Source organism: Rattus norvegicus, chromosome 19 (assembly GCF_021556685.1).
Source record: "Rattus norvegicus strain SHRSP/BbbUtx chromosome 19, alternate assembly SHRSP_T2T, whole genome shotgun sequence".
In the NCBI taxonomy this organism is placed as follows: domain Eukaryota; kingdom Metazoa; phylum Chordata; class Mammalia; order Rodentia; family Muridae; genus Rattus; species Rattus norvegicus.
Genome location: NC_141552.1, coordinates 54364951 through 54381551, shown reverse-complemented (window position 1 = coordinate 54381551; position 16601 = coordinate 54364951). Strand labels below are relative to the sequence as shown.

The following is a 16601-nucleotide window of genomic DNA, read 5'->3' as shown; positions in this document are numbered from 1 at the left end:
TCAGCTACATCGTAGGTTTGAGGTTATGCTGGGCTACACGAAAGCACGTCTCGGTCCGGAGAGATGGCTCAGCGGTTAAGAGCACTGACTGCTCTTCCTGAGGCCCTGAGTTCAATTCCCAGCAACCACATGGTGGCTCACAACCATCTGTAATGGGATTTGATGCCCTCTTCTGGTGAGTCTGAAGATAGCTACAGTGTACTCATATGAATAAAATAAATCTTAAAAAAAAAAAAAAAAAAAAAAACACGTCTCAAAAGACAAACCAAACAAATTGGTAATGTTGTACTGGCCCAAAGTTTATTTTCTTGCCACTGGAAAAGGCCAGCGGCCTGAGAACAAGTTATGATGGGAAGGAAAGGGTATTGTTTGGAAATGTAGCAAATCAAAGAAGATGGGAGGCTATCGCCAAGAAAGGTGTTCTTAGGGGACTGCAGGGTGTGAAGACTCCTTTTATGGGAGGAAAGGGGAAGTAAGGGGGTTCTGAGCAGGAAAAATTGAGAATTAGGGAGCTCTAGGTACTGCTCAATGGAGCTGGATGTTATTTTAGCTGCTTTTATCTTGGTGTCTTTAGACATGAAGAGGAAGAGGTCAGATGTGTTTCTGTGCTGTCATCCTTGTACTATAATTCCACATAGAACATTTTTCAGATGCCATCCATTCTCTACAACGCAGAACTGAGCAGACATCTGACCCGAGGGTTAAGGTAGCAAGTAAGACAAGATATGTTACGCCAGCAGAGCTGCCAAACTCTCTCATGTGTGAATTTCCCATCTGATGTCTGAAAGCTTTGAGGCAATGCTTTGATCAAAGCTGCCTTCAGGTCCCTGAGAAGAAACCTCAACAGTTGTTATCATAAACCAACAGGTCGGGGCTGGGGAGATGGCTCAGTGGTTAAGAGCACTGACTGCTCTTCCAGAGGTCCTGAGTTCAAATCCCAGCAACCACATGGTGGCTCACAACCATCTGTAATGAGATCCGATGCCCTCCTCTGGTGTGCCTGAAGACAGCTACAGTGTAGTCACATACATTAAATGAGTAAGCAAATGAATATTTTAAAAATCATGGTAGCAAAAAGCATGGTGTTAAAAAAAAAATAAGACAATGAACCAAGAGATCAGAGCTGTTACCTACAACAGAGCTGTCGGGAAATTAAAAATAGGCTACTGAGCTGTACTGACCTCCGGAAGTCAGTTGTTTTTACAATGAACTCTAAACAACAATAAAAGAAGTGACATTTGAGTTTTCCCTCAGCTCTGCTGCCTCTACATGCTGCTTTTATCCTCCATAACATAGCTTTTCTCATAGATACCACCTAGAGCACATTTGGGTCATTTTTTCTGTAAGTGAACGATGTAGAAGAATTGACAAGGACAGGTTATCGACTTGGTCACTGTTCTATTGGTGTGAAGAACCCCCACCATCAAAGCAACTCCTATAAAAGAAAACATTTCATGGAGGGCGCTTGCTTCTACTTTCACAGGTCAGCCCATTACCATCATGACAGAGCCTATGGTGGCAGGCAGGCATGAGGCTAGAGCAGTAGCTGAGAGCTACGTGCTGATTGGCAGGCCTAGAGAGACTGTGGGCCTGGCATGGGCCTTTGAAACCTCAAAGCCCACCACCAATGATGCCTTCCTCCAACTAGGCCACACCTTCTAATCCTTCTAATCCTTTCATACAGTGCCTGCTCCAAGCACTCACATATATGAGCCTGTGGGGCCATTTTTTTTTTTTTTTTTTTTTTTTGGAGCTGGGGACCGAACCCAGGGCCTTGTGCTTGCTAGGCAAGCACTCTACCACTGAGCTAAATCCCAAACCCCTTGTGGGGCCATTCTTATCAAACCACCACACTCCACTCCCTGGCACCCATAGTCTTGTAGCCCTATCAGCATGCAAAATGTATTCAGTCCAACTTCAAAAGTTCCTACAGATTTTCACAGTCTCAACACTGTTTAAAAGTCAGAAGTTCTGGGGCTGGGGATTTAGCTCAGTGGTAGAGCGCTTACCTAGGAAGCGCAAGGCCCTGGGTTCGGTCCCCAGCTCCGAAAAAAAGAACCAAAAAAAAAGTCAGAAGTTCAGCTAAACAGTGGTAGCACACTTGGGAGGCAGGGGCAGGCAGATCTCTGTGAATTTCAGACCAGCATGGTCTACAGAATGAGTTCCAGGACAACCAGGGTTACACAGGGAAACCCTGTCTTGGAAAACAAACAAACATCCTAAGTTCAAAGTCTCTTCTGAGACACATGCCGACTTCTTAACTGTAATCCTCTGTAAAATCAAAACAGCAAATCACACACTTCCCACATACAATGGCACAGAATATACATGACCATTGCAAACCCGAGGGAAAAGAACAAAACCAAAAAGCAAGACCTAACACCAGCTAGGCAAACTCCAAATTCTGCACCTCCATGTCTGCTGTCAAAAGTGCATTTCAGATCTCCAACTCCATTCAGCTCTGTTGACTACAAAACACTTTTCTCTCTTAGGCTGGTTCCACATTTGGCCTGCAGCTTTTCTTTCACTTTTTTTTTTCCCCCGGAGCTGGGGACTGAACCCAGGGCCTTGCGCTTCCTAGGCAAGCGCTCTACCACTGAGCTAAATCCCCAACCCCGGCCTGCAGCTTTTCTTAGTAGGCATCCCACATCTCTGGCATCGCCAACATCTTAGGGTCTCTCAGGCAATCCAGGCTTCACATCCACAGTTTCATGCAATGGCCTCTCTGGGCCTCCATGCAGGGATACCCCCTGATGCATGCCTGTCTTCGATGGCCTTCCTTAGCTACAGGGGGAGGAGACTCCATAATCCTTTCTTGTATCCTTGACCCTAAAACCAGAACCATGTGGCCAATGCTGCCAAGTTCTGCTGCTTGATGGGTGTTGGGGTTCAGGAATCCCCACATAAATAATTCAACCTATTCAGTTAAGCAAGAATAGATTATTGAAGGGCACCCCAACACTGATCCATCAGGACCACAAAAAAGGACTCGAGCTTAATTGTGGTACCAGTCTGTTCTTAGGACAGGCTTTTTATAGGAGAAACCAAGTTCAGAAGTTCAGAAGGCAAGGGTGCAGGCAGTACTACAGTTTGGCAACTAGGCAAAGAATTAGCAGTTGGCCTTTAAGCTGATTGGTCCTGAGTGAGGTAAGGGGAGTGGTGAACAGGGGAGTTTCAGAACTGATTGGCTTGAAAGGAGGGGGCTGCAGCTGCTGGAGCCTTGCCAGAGCTCAGTCAAACTGATAGGAAGTGAGGGGGGAGGGATATTTCAAGGGCCAGTGATTCTTAACCTTTTTAATCCTTTAATATATTTTTAAGTTAAAAATTACTTAAGTTTTTAAGGATTTATTTATTATGTATACAGCATTCTGCCTGCATGTACATCTGCAGGCCAGAAGAGGGCACCAGATCTCATTACAGATGGTTGTGAGCCACCACGTGGTTGCTGGGAATTGAACTCAAGACCTCTGGAAGAGCAACCAGTGCTCTTAACCGCTGAGCCATCTCTCCAGTGCAAGAAACACCTTTAAAGCCTATTTTTCATAAGTCTAGTTGTTAGGACGGGAGTTGCATAAGAATATCCAATTTAAAAGAATCTTTAGACCTGTTTTGTTTTGGTTTGGTTTTGGTTTGGTTTGTTTCAGCTCATGCCATACGTTGTTGCCCAGAATGGCTTTAACCCTGAGTTATTTGTTTTAAGCCAACTTTCTGTTGCTGACATTACAGATTTTTTAACCATACATCATAACTTACAAGCCAATATTTTATTACCAAGACATGAAGAACATAGTAAACTTCTACATTTAAGGGGCTGGAGAGATGGCTCAGTGGTTAAGGGCACTGACTGCTCTTCCAGAGATCCTGAGTTCAATTCCCAGCAACCACATGGAGGCTCACAGCCATCTGTAATGGGACTCGATACCCTTTTCTGGTTTGGCTGAAGACAGCTAAGGTGTACTAATATACATAATGTAAGTAAACCTATTTTTAAAAACTTCTACATTTAAGACCAGTCAGAAATAAAAATGCAGTAGCAACACACATTTATGCATTTAAAACAGACAAAATTTTTATTTCAAGGGAGGAGCATCTTGCTATCTATTGAAGCTAATTCTCACGGGCACAGAAGTTTTGCGGTAGAACTAGCCACCAGCTTTCTTAGCAGAGAAGCCGAGAAGCTGCCGATGCTACCTTAAGAGCAGTTTGCACAGATAAGCAGCTTCTGGCTTGCTGGCAGCTCGATCCAGGTAGGAGGCACCAGTTTATCAGCTTTTGTTGTCTGAATTGGGCACTTTTTTCTACAAGTCCTTGAAATGAGTTAAAACTAAATCAGGGAGTGAACAAGCAGCAGATGAAGTTTTAACTTTTTTTTTTCTGACTATGAAACACAACGCAACAATCATGCAACAAAATGTCAAACTTATGTATGCGGACAGACTAGAGCGCCAAGGACAACCAATAGAGGTGGGGGCAGGGAAGAGAACCAGATGTCCCACCTAAGGACCCAGAACAGAACCAGACATTCCCATAGTGGGAACCAGAGAGGAAGCAGGACATCTGACCTCCTCTGACCCTAGGAGCTTGTGCTGTACCCAGCCCTCCTCTTTTGGGTCTCCCAAAGTCTAGACCAAATGAGAAATAAGAACAAACCAAGAAGAACAGCGCAGGTACCAGAAACTTAGTGCCTCACGGAGGGAGCCAGCTTGGTGGCATTCACTAGCAATAACTGAGGGGTACTTGAGGGTAAGGGGCATTCCTGGTCAATGAACTAAATGTTGGGCTTCAGGAATCACCACACAAACCACACAAACACCCATCTCAGTTAAGCAAGAAGAGTTTATGAAGGCACACCCCAAGAGTGATTGATCAGGACCACAAAAAAGGACTCAGGAGTTTAATTGTGATACCAGTCTGTTCTTAGGACAAGCTTTTTATAGGAGAAAACAAGTTCAGAAGTTCAGAAGGCAAGGGTGCAGGCAGTACTACAGTTTGGCTAACTAGACAAAGAATTATCAGCTGACCTTTAAGCTGATTGGTCCTGAGTGAGGTAAGGGGGTGGTGGAGCAGTGATGAACAGGGGCGTTTCAGAACATTGCAATACCAGAGCATACGTAATGCAACCGTAGTGTTATGGCCTTTTAGGAGAATTTTTCTGTGTATGAATGATTCTACGGATCATTACCTCCGGGAAGTGGAGTCTGAGAACCTGAACTTAATTTCACCTTATGAGCAAAATGGAGACGGAGAACAAAATGGCTGCCGTTATGTTAAAAGGAGCAGGCTTCAACAATGGGGCTGGAACTCGAGCCCTTTGTTCGATTACCTTTACGACAGCTTTCTGTTGTTGATGGTTCCCTTCACCCCTTCTGATCCTCCCGCCTCTACCTCCTGAGTGCTGGGATGGCAGGTGTGTATTACCTGGATTATTAGCTGGATAATTTCTCTCTTGTGTTTAGCAGTGTTTAAAATGTATTCATCCACTTAAAGCTTGCTCGACACATGCCCAATTCAGAAGTCAGAGATCAGAGTAGAGGCTGTGTCTAAGTCTATAGAGTGCCTTCTCTGGGGCCTCCGCTAGATTTTCCCTCTTACTCCAACCCCACTCCAACACACACTCTATATTTCCAGCTGCAACTCCAAGTACTTAAAGTATCCCAAGATGCGTCTTCTGGTTTTCCTTTCTCTTTCTGTTCTCCCTGACTTCCAATCAAATCCTCAGTTTTTCTCCAAGTTTTAGCCACATCTACGATGCTGCTTGGGACCTCAGTATAAAAGCCACAGAACACGGGTTACTCCTCTAGTGTCCTGTCTTTTTCTCGTTTATAACCAACCCCCCCACCCACCCCCGTTTGGGCCTGGCATTAACTCCTTCCCATTGTCTTCAGTTGGGGAAATGATCAGCTTTCTCAAGAGCCTAAAGCTATGATCTACTCAGCCATAAACTTTCTTTGTCATCTTTCACAAAGTTACCAAATAATTCTTTCAGGTTTTGCATCTTTAAAATACAAGCCAGGCATAGTGGCATGTGCCTTTAATCCCAGCACTTGGGAGGTAGAGGCAGGCAGATCTCTGAGTTTGAGGCTATCTTGGTCTACAGAATGAGTTCCTGGACAGCCAGGGCTACAGAGAGAAACCCAGTCTAGAGAAATGAAAAATAAATAAATAAATAAATAAATAAATAAATAAATAAATAAAAAGACAGTGCTGGGTATTGAACCTATGGCCTTGTGAAAGTTTTACCAATAGGGCTACATCTACATCCCCTGCCTCAAATTTTGCATTTTAAAGTATATGTGCAGACCCATACAAGTAACGACGATTGTGTTGTATATAAATGAGCCCACGGTCTTGTTCTTTAATAGGAGGAAAAAAAATCCATACAACTCTTGCTTGTTTTGGTAGGGTTTTAAAAATGATTTTTTTTTTCTTTTCTTTTTTTTCGGAGCTGGGGACAGAACCCAGGGCCTTGCGCTCGCTAGGCAAGCACTCTACCGCTGAGCTAAATCCCCAACCCCTAAAAATGATTTATTTTTATTTTAACTTATGTGTAAGTGTGTGTGTGTGTGTGTGTGTGTGTGTGAGAGAGAGAGAGAGAGAGAGAGAGAGAGAGAGAGAGAGAGAGAGAGAGAGACGCTGCCTTAGGTGGGTGCTGGGAAACAAACCGAGAGCAGCAGGTGGTCTCATCCATTGAGCTTCTCTCCAACCCCTTGCTTTAAGGACAGATCTTACTCTGTATCCGAGAATGGCCTGGAACTCACTATGTAGTCCAGGCTTGCTCAAGCTTATAATGATTCTACAGCTTCCTTCTCTTAAATGCTGGGAATTTGCATGGTTTAAATTTTTTTTTTACCATGTGATATGATATCAATGTACTTGTTGTTGTTGTTGTTGTTAAGTATTGGATCTTAAACCCAGGGCCTCATAGATGCTAAGCAAATGCTCTACCACTGTGCTACACTTATTAATTTCTTAGTTAAAATTGCTCAGTACTTGATAATGGGCCTATGTATTCTTCCATGTGAAAAGAAGTTCGGAACTAGGGAGAAGAGCAGCAGCTAGGAGCACTGACTGCTCTTCCAGAGGACCCAGTTTCAATTTTACACATCAAAACGGCAGCTCACAACCATCTGTAACTCCAATTCCAGGGAATCCAATGCCCTTCTGCCCTCCGTGGGCCCTCTGTGCATGTGAGCACAGACATACAGGCAAACACCAATATACACAAAAATAAAAATAAATGATTAAAGAAATAGTTGGTATTGGCCTCGGGAACAGATTTAAACAAGAAAAAAAATAGAAAAGTCTCCTTCAATATTTATATTGCCCTCCACTATCAATTTCACTAAAGAAATGGCTGCTGAATTAATAAAAGTTTGTCAATTGACAGTTTGTGCTGGTTTTTTTTTTATTAATTTATTTACTTTATGTGTGAGTACACTATCGCTGTCTACAGACACACCAGAAGAGGGCATCAGATCCCATTACTGATGGTTGCGAGCCACTACGTGGTTGCTGGGAATTGAACTCCAGAACTTTAGAAGAGCAGTCAATGCTCGTAACCGCTGAGCCATCTCTCCGCCCTTGGTATTTTGAAGACCTATAAGTAAGATTTCTTCCTTCAGAAATGTGTTTGGAAACTCTTATGTGACAATCTATACTTTCAAGCAATTTATTAGAGTATCTTAAGTTGAAGATATTGTGCAATTTAAAAAAAAATTTTTTTTTGACCATTGCAGACAAGTTGCTCAATCCTCGAAGAGAAATATATATCAGGTTCCGGAGTTCCGGGGGACAAAATTTTCAAATCATCGATTAAATTACTAACTCTTTAACAAAACCTTAGGAAGAAGCAGGGGAAGTCACTTTTAAGAATTTCACTCTCGGTAGGAAAAATAAGCAAATAAATAAAACTCTTCCTTCGGGTTTCTTCCCGCCGGACCGTTCAAACCGAGGGGCGCGAGAGGGCAGACTCGGGTTTCTACCAATTGCTGGAGGCGCCTTCGCCAGAGGTTCTCGCCCAGTAAAGTATCAAGGGCTGGCCAATGAGGGCGTCACTACTTCAGTGGCGGCGACCCATGGAAGAAGGAGAGAAGATATTGGTCGCCGTCCGTGTTGGTTGACCAATAGGAGCTCGCTAAGCCGCGGCCGGAGGGTGGGAAGAGTTGCTCACTGTGCGCGGTAGGTTTTGCGCGGTAGCGACGGCAGAAGTCCCGCTCGGGATGTCCGACTTGGTCCCCGCAGGTGAGGCGGGTCCCCTCTTCTCCTCCAGCCTGGAGACTCTGGATGCGGGTTGTCTTCCCTTGGTCTCCGCCTGCTCGCGCGGCCCAGTGAAGTAGGCTGAGGGCGCTCTGGGAACTCGGCGGTCTCCTTCGGTCGGGGCTGAGGACCTCGATCTTCTTCCTTCGGTCGGGAGGAATGGGGTGGGGGGCGGGAGGAGCTGAGGCGGCATTCGGCTTGCACCGATTGCTGGCCCTGTACGGAGTAGTTCTCCAATTGCTTCTCGCGCGGGTCGAGCCCCATTGACTCATTGACCCCATGTTGCTCGCAGTTTAACAGAGCTTCACTTTTACCACCACCACCACCACAGCCACCACCGCAGCGGAACTGCGAGCTAAGTGTTTTCATTATCCTCTTCCTGCGGTGAAACAGGCTTGGACAGACTGGTTGGGAAACTCAACTTTGGTTCTGCAGCTACTAACAGGGAGATGTGAACCCAGGTCAGACTGAATCCCCGCGGGCACCCCGGTTTTGGGGGAGCCGTTGATCCCTCTGTGTTTATCGAAACCAAAGCTTAGCGAGGTGGCAGATGTGGAGTTCGCGATTGGAGGGCGGCTGACTTCGTGGCCATCGGACTAGCGTTTGTGTGACTTAAAGAAGGGGCTGCCTACGAGTACGACCCTAGGTTATGGGAAACGTGTTCATTGTTTTTGTGGTTGAGGAACTGTCTTAATTGTAAACTTTGGACTGTTGTGTGCATGTAGAAGTAACTTAGACATGTTTGTTGGTGACGGATCTCCCGCTGGACCCCGGACCGCTCTCAAATTTGAGGCAGTCCTCCTGTCTTTTTCTCTAATGATGGAATTACGGTTTTGAGACACCATGCAATGGCAGGGCCTTTTTTAAAAAGATAATTCTTGTGAAGATGTGTTAAATTTTAGAGTTCCATCATCGGTTTACATGTTTTTGAGTCGTGACGAACTTAATTTTTAAAGCATATCACCTTTTTTGCATAAAAACTGAAAATTGGTAGGTTCTTTTCTAGAAGTCTACTAGAGTTTTAGTAGTGAGCAGCTCCTGGTATGTTCTTGCTTGTAGCTTTGGTTTATCATTTGGACTTTTTTTCCTTGTGTTTTTGAGACGTAGAGGATACAATCAGTATTATTTCGCATGAACCATGAAAGTCGAGGCCGTGTGGACTTGACTGATGTTACCTTCCCGTTGAAATCAGAACTGGTTGCTCTCTAGACATGCCATGGGAGAAAGTTTTATTTAAAATACTGAACCGTGCTAAAAATTAGAATAAGAAAAAAACCTATGCATTTATTACTCAAGTCTAATGAGTCTTAGACATGATTTTTTTAATTAATTAAATTTATTTCTTTTTTTTTTTTTTTTTTTTTTTTTTTTGGAGCTGGGGACCGAACCCAGGGCCTTGCGCTTCCTAGGCAAGCGCTCTACCACTGAGCTAAATCCCCAACCCCTAAATTTATTTCTTAAAACGAACGAGGTCTTGCCAAATGGCTCAAGCTGTTTGGAAACCTTCCTGGTCGTTCCGGCAAGTGCAGTCAGACACTCTCCTGCCTCTGTCTACACTCTCTAGGGTCTAGGATTACAGTATGTCACCAAGCCCAGCAGCCTTGGCTTTAATGCATTTGCATATGTACTGGGGTAAATCCAAATGGCTTGTGTATGCTAGGTTGGTACTAAGCTGCAAACCCCAGTCTCGCTTTCAGTTTTTCTCAGTTTATCTTACAAATGCAAACACGTCTACTCGTGAGAATGTCTTCTGTGGCTTGGCTGAGAGCAGATCGGTAGCCGGTGGCCGGCCATATGTTTAGTGTGTTCAGGTGTGTGCAGGGCTGTGCATTCAGTCCCCCAGCACCACATAACCAAAAAAGGGCATTTCTGTTTGTCCTTTGTCACTTTTGATGCTATGAAAGATTAATATTACCTGTTACATATAGTGTTATATTTGGTTTTGGTAAATGTCTATATGCAGGTTGAGACATAGTTGCTAGGTTTCTGGGAGATTACTTTTGGATCCAAAAATTAAGCGTCCTTATTATTTTGCCCTTATTATTAGAGAACTGTGATTATAGGAAAATGGTTGTAAATGGTTTGGTTTGGTTTTGGTCTTACTCTTTAGCTCAAACTTGCCCATAACTTATATGTAGCCCAGGCTGCACCTGAATTCATGGTGACCCTCCACGATTCAGAGTTGTTGCCAAAGCATTTCTTGCTAACCTTTAAGATTTTTTTTTTAAACCCTTGTTTTGTTAATAAAAGATCTAAAACGGGTTTGGGGATTTAGCTCAGTGGTAGAGCGCTTGCCTAGCAAGCACAAGGCCCTGGGTTCGGTCCCCAGCTCCGAAAAAAAGAAAAGAAAAAAAAAAAAGATCTTAAACGGAAACTCTAAACGAGTTTTATCAACTGCATAACATTTTTTAAGCCTGTTTTACTAACATGTTTTATACATACTGTATCCCCAGTGGTGGCTCATGAAGCAATGGACTGCGGTCTTCAGGTACCATTAGACGGTACTCTAGAACAAGCCGCCCCAACTGAAGTCATCAGCCATGGGGCACCACTTCTCCAGCCTCCGCCTTCTGACTTGGTCAGCAGCCAAGGCGAAGCGCTTGTTCAGCCTGCCCCTGCTGACGTGGTCAGCAGCCAAGGCGGACTGCCCACTCTGCAGCCTGTGCCACCAGCATCCATTGATTTGACGGAGGAAGTACAGCCCGCAGAGGAGAATATGGAGATTGTCGATCCGGGAACTTCGGAGGAGCGCAGTGAGGGGTCAGGCACTAACGGTGCCGTCGGAGCGGCTCCATCAGTTTCAATGAACTACTTCATCAGTGGGCTGCAGAGGCTTCATACCATGCTGGAGTTGCTGAGACCTTCATCGTCACAGTCAGACCACAGTGCGGGGGGGCCAATAAGAAGGAGGAGAAGAACAGGATTCGTTTCGAGGGCAAGAACTGGAGGGTCTCAGAGGCTAAACAATGCCAGGTAAAATATAGATTAAATGATGGTGCCACTCTGAGTTAGGAAGCTCGGATTAGGGTCACACCCCCCAGTGCCCCCAAAGTTTTCAGAATCCCCAAGTCCCTGGTAGGTCAGATAAAACTAGTGCTTGTCTTGTTTACTTCGTTTAGTATTGAGATGGGGTTCAATGGTGTGCTTTGAAAACTCGAGGCAAACTCATCAACAGTATCTACAGACACTTTATTTTTCAATTAAAATATTTTCAAACACATATGAGGTGGGCACGTGTGTGCCTCTGTGTGCACGGGTGTTGAGGCAGGGTCTCAGTTGATCCTGGAACTCTCCCATATGGCTAGTTTAGCTAGCCAGCTTGCTCAGGGGATCTCTTGTCTTCCTGAGTTACAAGTGGCCCCACCGTATTTACACTTGTTCTCGGTAGCTGCACTCTGGTCCCTGTGTTTGAATGGCAGGTGATTTACCCTTGAGCACCCATCTCCTCAGCCATGGGTACTCCTTCCCCTTTTAAGATTTTTTTTTTTTTTTTAATTTGCTGGTCATGATGGCCCATGCCTTTAATCCTACCACTTGACAAGCGGATCTCTGTGAGTTTGAAGCCAACATGGTCTACATACATCCTGTCTCAAAAATCAAAATCAAAATTTTAAATTAAATCATGGAGTGGTGGGCCACAGAATAAATGCTGTACGATGCTGAAAGAACGTGGATTCTGGGACGAGATACATATTACTAAAGCATTTTTTCCCTGATACATGTTTAAGCAAGTTCAACACTAAATTCATGTAACTGAATTTCCGCAGGACTGGTTGCTTCAGACTTCTGAACTATATTTTTTTTGTTCTTCTTTGTTTGAAAGTAGGGCTTTGTTTGTTTTGCTTTACATGCATTTACTTGTGTATATGTGTGTGAGCACACTTATGCCAGCCACAGCATGGAATTAAAGGTTAGAAGGAGTTTGCTGGAGTTGGTTCTGTCCTACCATATGAGAGTCCCTGGCCAAACTCAAGTCACTCAGCCATCTCACCAGCGTTGGGCAGAGCTTTTTGGCCCGTTGGCTTTGTTGATTTTCTTTTTTAATCCAATGAGATTAAAATCTTACTATATAGGGGTAAGTAATTACTGGGCTGGCCTGGGAATACCCTCTAGTTTCTACTTCCTGCGTGCTGAAATTTTAAGTGTATAAGCCACCCTGCTGGCTTCTGAATTTTCTCAAATTTAGACGAATTTCTCACAATAGTTTTTGCTGTTGACTCATTTGATAGACACCCTGAGGCCAAAATGAGCAGCTTCTGCCTCAGACCCAAAGGTCAGAGTTGGGAAAATTAGTGAGCTGTTCTTTACAACAAACTCTTGAGCAAAGGTCACAGACGCCTTCCCTCTTCATTCCGGCATCAGAGCCATCTTCCATTCATCAAATATTCTAACTCTCGTGTGAGAATCCGAATGTTACCCTAGAGATAGCGATGAACAAGAGAGACCTGGTACCACAAAGCTCACTAGGACTGCAGATGTCAAAGGAAAGCCGGATGTGTTCTTTAATTCAAGAGAAGGGTGGGCTGGAGAGAGGGCTCGGCACTCAAGACCACAGGCCGCTCTTCCAGAGAACCAAGGTTTATTTCCTAGTGGCAGATAACAACCGTCTCTAACCTCAGTTCCAAAGGATCGGATAACCCTCTTCTGGCCTTTGTACTACAGTCAAGTGGTACACAGATATACATGCAGGCAAAATGCCATACACATTTTTTAAAAAAATGAAGGGGCCAGCCAGGCGTGGTGCATTTTTTTTTTCCTTTTTTTCTTTTTTCTTTTTTTTTCTTTTTTTTCAGAGCTGGGGACCGAACCCAGGGCCTTGTGCTTGCTAGGCAAGCCCTCTACCACTGAGCTAAATCCCCAACCCCGTGGTGCATTCTTTTAACCTTAGCACTTGGGAGGTAAAGCCAGGAGGATCATGTGAGTTGGAGGCCAGCCTGGTCTACATAATGAGGATACCTTCAAACAGACTAAGCTTAGTTAAGGACAGGTAAAAGAGCATTTCTTTAGTTTTAAGAAACCCTCGCTAAGGGCCTGCAGCCAAGTTGGTAGAGTCTGCCTGCTATGCACTAAGTCCTGGACTTGATTCCCAACAACAATGAATTAGGAACAGTGCGAACCGTTCATCCTCCTAGCCCTTGGAAAGTTAGATCAGGAAGGTCAGGAATTCAAGGTCATCCTTGGCTACATAGCAAGTTAGAAGCCAACTGGGGCTCCTTGAGACCAGGCCTTATTTAAAAAAAAAAAAAAAAAAAAAAAAAAAAAAGAAGGAAAGAAAGAAAGAAGAAAAGAAAAGAGAAAACAAAACTGGATATGGTGATTGGATTTGAATACTGGCAATTGGGAGGCAGAGGCAGGTGACCTCTGAGTTCAAGGCCAACCTATTTGAGGCTACTGAGTGAGATCCAGTTTTTTAAAAGAAAAGAGGATGGAAGGACACAAAATGTTCTTAGGAGATTCCTTAGGGTTGGAGCCAGAGATCCAGCTCTGGACCTCTGGACCTTACGCATGCTAGCACTTTATACTATGCTACGCTCTGGTGGCACATGCCACCCAGCACTTGGGAGGCAAAGCCTGAAGGATCCTTCTGTGAGTTCAAAGCCAGTTTAGCGAGTTCCAGGGCTACACCAAGAAAACAAAACAAAAAATCAGACTAGGACTATGGGAGAATTTCTCCTTAGAGTACTAGTAAAGAAGTTAGTAAAATCTGAATCAAGTTTTCTAACTGAGAAGTAGCCGAATGCCTGTAGTGATCTAGGGTGGGACTAGTAAAGAGCAGCAAGTGGTTCTTGGTGCATTTTATACTGTTCCCTAGTCTCGATCCTTTGTCCCAGTCCTTTGTATCCTTGACAACAGACTGTCGGGCAGCCACTATGGGGAGCTCAGTGCTGTTGGAAAACAAGGCCTGTCTAAGAGAATCCTCTCTATGTGATCTGTTTGTTGGTTGGTTCCCTAAAAGACCCTATAATTGAATGGAAAAAGGAGTATATTTAACCAGTATTTGCTTAATCTGGTATTTTTCTTTTTTTAAAAAAAGATATATATTTTAGTAATTTATTATCTTAAATTATGTGTCTGTGTGGAGGTGTGTACATGAAAGTCCAGGTACCCAAGGAAACCAGAGGTATTGGATCCCCTAGAACTAGTTATAGATGATTGTGAGCCTCCATGAGACCAATACAGCACTCTTAGCTCCTAGCCCTCTCTCTTGCCCAGTTATATTTGTTTCCAAGCGTACAAGCGTTTGCCTCTGAATATATATATATATATCACATGTATTCCTGGTGCCCATCAAGGTTATATTTGTTTCCAAGCGCACAAGCGTTTGCCTCTGAATATATATATACCACATGTATTCCTGGTGCCCATCAAAGCCAGGAGAGGCATCAGAGCTCTTAAACTGGAGTTACTAGTTGCCTTGTGGGTGCTGAGAACCAAACCAGTTCCTCTGTAAGCACAAGTGCTCTTACCTGTTGAGCCATCTCTCCAGTCCTATAATCTGTTAGTATTAGCTTAGCGCTCAGCAGAAGAAGCATTTAATAGCCTGGAGACAGACTGAGGTAACTAGGAATCTCTTTGACACGATCACAGAGTATTCTTGTGTGGATGGTCCATTGTGCCATAATTCTTTTGTCTTTACTATATGCATACAGGTTGAGAACCTTCTTTCAGGTGAGCAGGTCTCAGCCTTACCCAGTAGCCTCTGCTCATGGTTCAGAGGCCAGGACCCCACCCTCGGGAACTGATTCCGACAGCGACAGCTCTGCAGAGAATGAAGAGGCCGCTGCCCGGGCGGAAGAGCCTGAGGCTGCTGTCCCAGGTCTGTTCTTCCATATTTCCATCGACAAACTAAAATCCAGAAAGCACAGATAACCTCGCTGGCTATGGTGATGCTAAAAGACTTGGATCTGACTCATAGCTTTTTTGTGATTTGTGTTCCAACAAGTCAGCGGGGGTCGGAGTAGCCTTGTAACATCTGCGTTTTGCAGAATTTTGCAGTGTTTTCCAGACACAGCTGGACAGTTATTGATGTATGCTTCCTCTGGTTGTTTTAGTTTTATGTTTTAGCCTGCACAAGCATTTAATTATTGTAGTTAAGACTTCTGGACCATGATCAGGATAATGGACAGTCCCAAAAGTGTTGCCAAAGGTGGACGTGTGGCTAGAAGGCTGGAAAGTGGACCCAAAAGAGAGCCTGCCTTGTCTGAGTCACTTAGTTCATTTCAGAGAGTACTTGTATATATTAAAGTTTTGTGTGCCTATGTTGTTGGCACACAAATGTCTATAATACCATCGTTTGGAGGGGATGTGAGTGCAGGGTCAGCTTGGGCTATATAGTGAGACTGTCTCAAAAGAAAAACATGATAAATTCAGCCATCTTGAGCTGTGACTTTCTAGTCTTAATAGTGTTAGATATTATGTAGCAGGATTTTATTTTGCAATTGGTGCACAGAGACCCCTAAAGTAGATGTCCTGATTAAATTTAAAATGCACTGATCCATAGATTATATTCTTTCAGTACCTTTTTTTTTTTTCAGAGCTGGGGACCGAACCCAGGGCCTTGCACTTGCTAGGCAAGCGCTCTACCACTGAGCTAAATCAACCCCTTTCCGTATCTTTTTACTTTAGAAAATATTTTTAGATTTTTTAAAATTTTTATTATTTTATGTTTGTAATGTTTTGCCTGTATGTGTACTGTGTACATGCCTGAAGCCAGGTAAGTCGGGAGAAGGCATTGGATTCTCAGGAACTAGTGTTATATAGATGGTTGCGAGTCACCATGTGGCTGCTGGGAACTGAACCCTGGTCCTCTGCGAGAACAGCATGTGCTTTTAACTGCTGAGTCGTGTTTCTCCAGATCCTGATTTTGTTTCTAAGTAGAAAAAAAATCTGGTAATAAAGAAAAAAATCACCATTTTATGACTGCAAATGAAATTATATATTTATATATTTAAGCTGAGCCTAGTGTCGCTTGCTTTTAATCCTAGCCCTTTGGAGATGGAGGTAAGCAGATATATTTTTTGCAAGACCGTATGAGGTTTCTAAAACTGTTAGGATTAAAGCATACCTTTTTTTTTTTTTTTTTTTTTTGGTTCTTTTTTTCGGAGCTGGGGACCGAACCCAGGGCCTTGCGCTTCCTAGGTAAGCGCTCTACCACTGAGCTAAATCCCCAGCCCCTAAAGCATACCTTTAATCCCAGTGCTTGGGATGCAGAGAGAGGCAATCTCTGACTTCAAGGGCTTTCCTGGTCTACAGAGTGAGTTCCAGGAGAGCCAGGGCTGTATAGTAAGATCTTGTCTTGAAACAAAATAAAACAAATCAAAAGAGGGGATTAGTTCATCAGATAC

The 16601-nt window shown here is 43.9% G+C and overlaps 1 protein-coding gene across 2 annotated transcripts in view; it reads left to right on the top strand.

Annotated features, from left to right (window-relative positions):
- Positions 1–8171: 8171 nt before the first annotated feature.
- Rfwd3 (ring finger and WD repeat domain 3) overlaps positions 8172–16601 on the top strand; it is a 33228-nt gene continuing 24798 nt past the window's right edge. For both annotated transcript variants that reach the window (NM_001402201.1, NM_001402202.1), the window contains 3 exon segments: positions 8172–8241; positions 10710–11229; positions 14907–15073. In NM_001402201.1, the coding sequence (NP_001389130.1) occupies positions 8220–8241; positions 10710–11229; positions 14907–15073 (709 nt within the window). In that variant the 5' untranslated portion in view covers positions 8172–8219.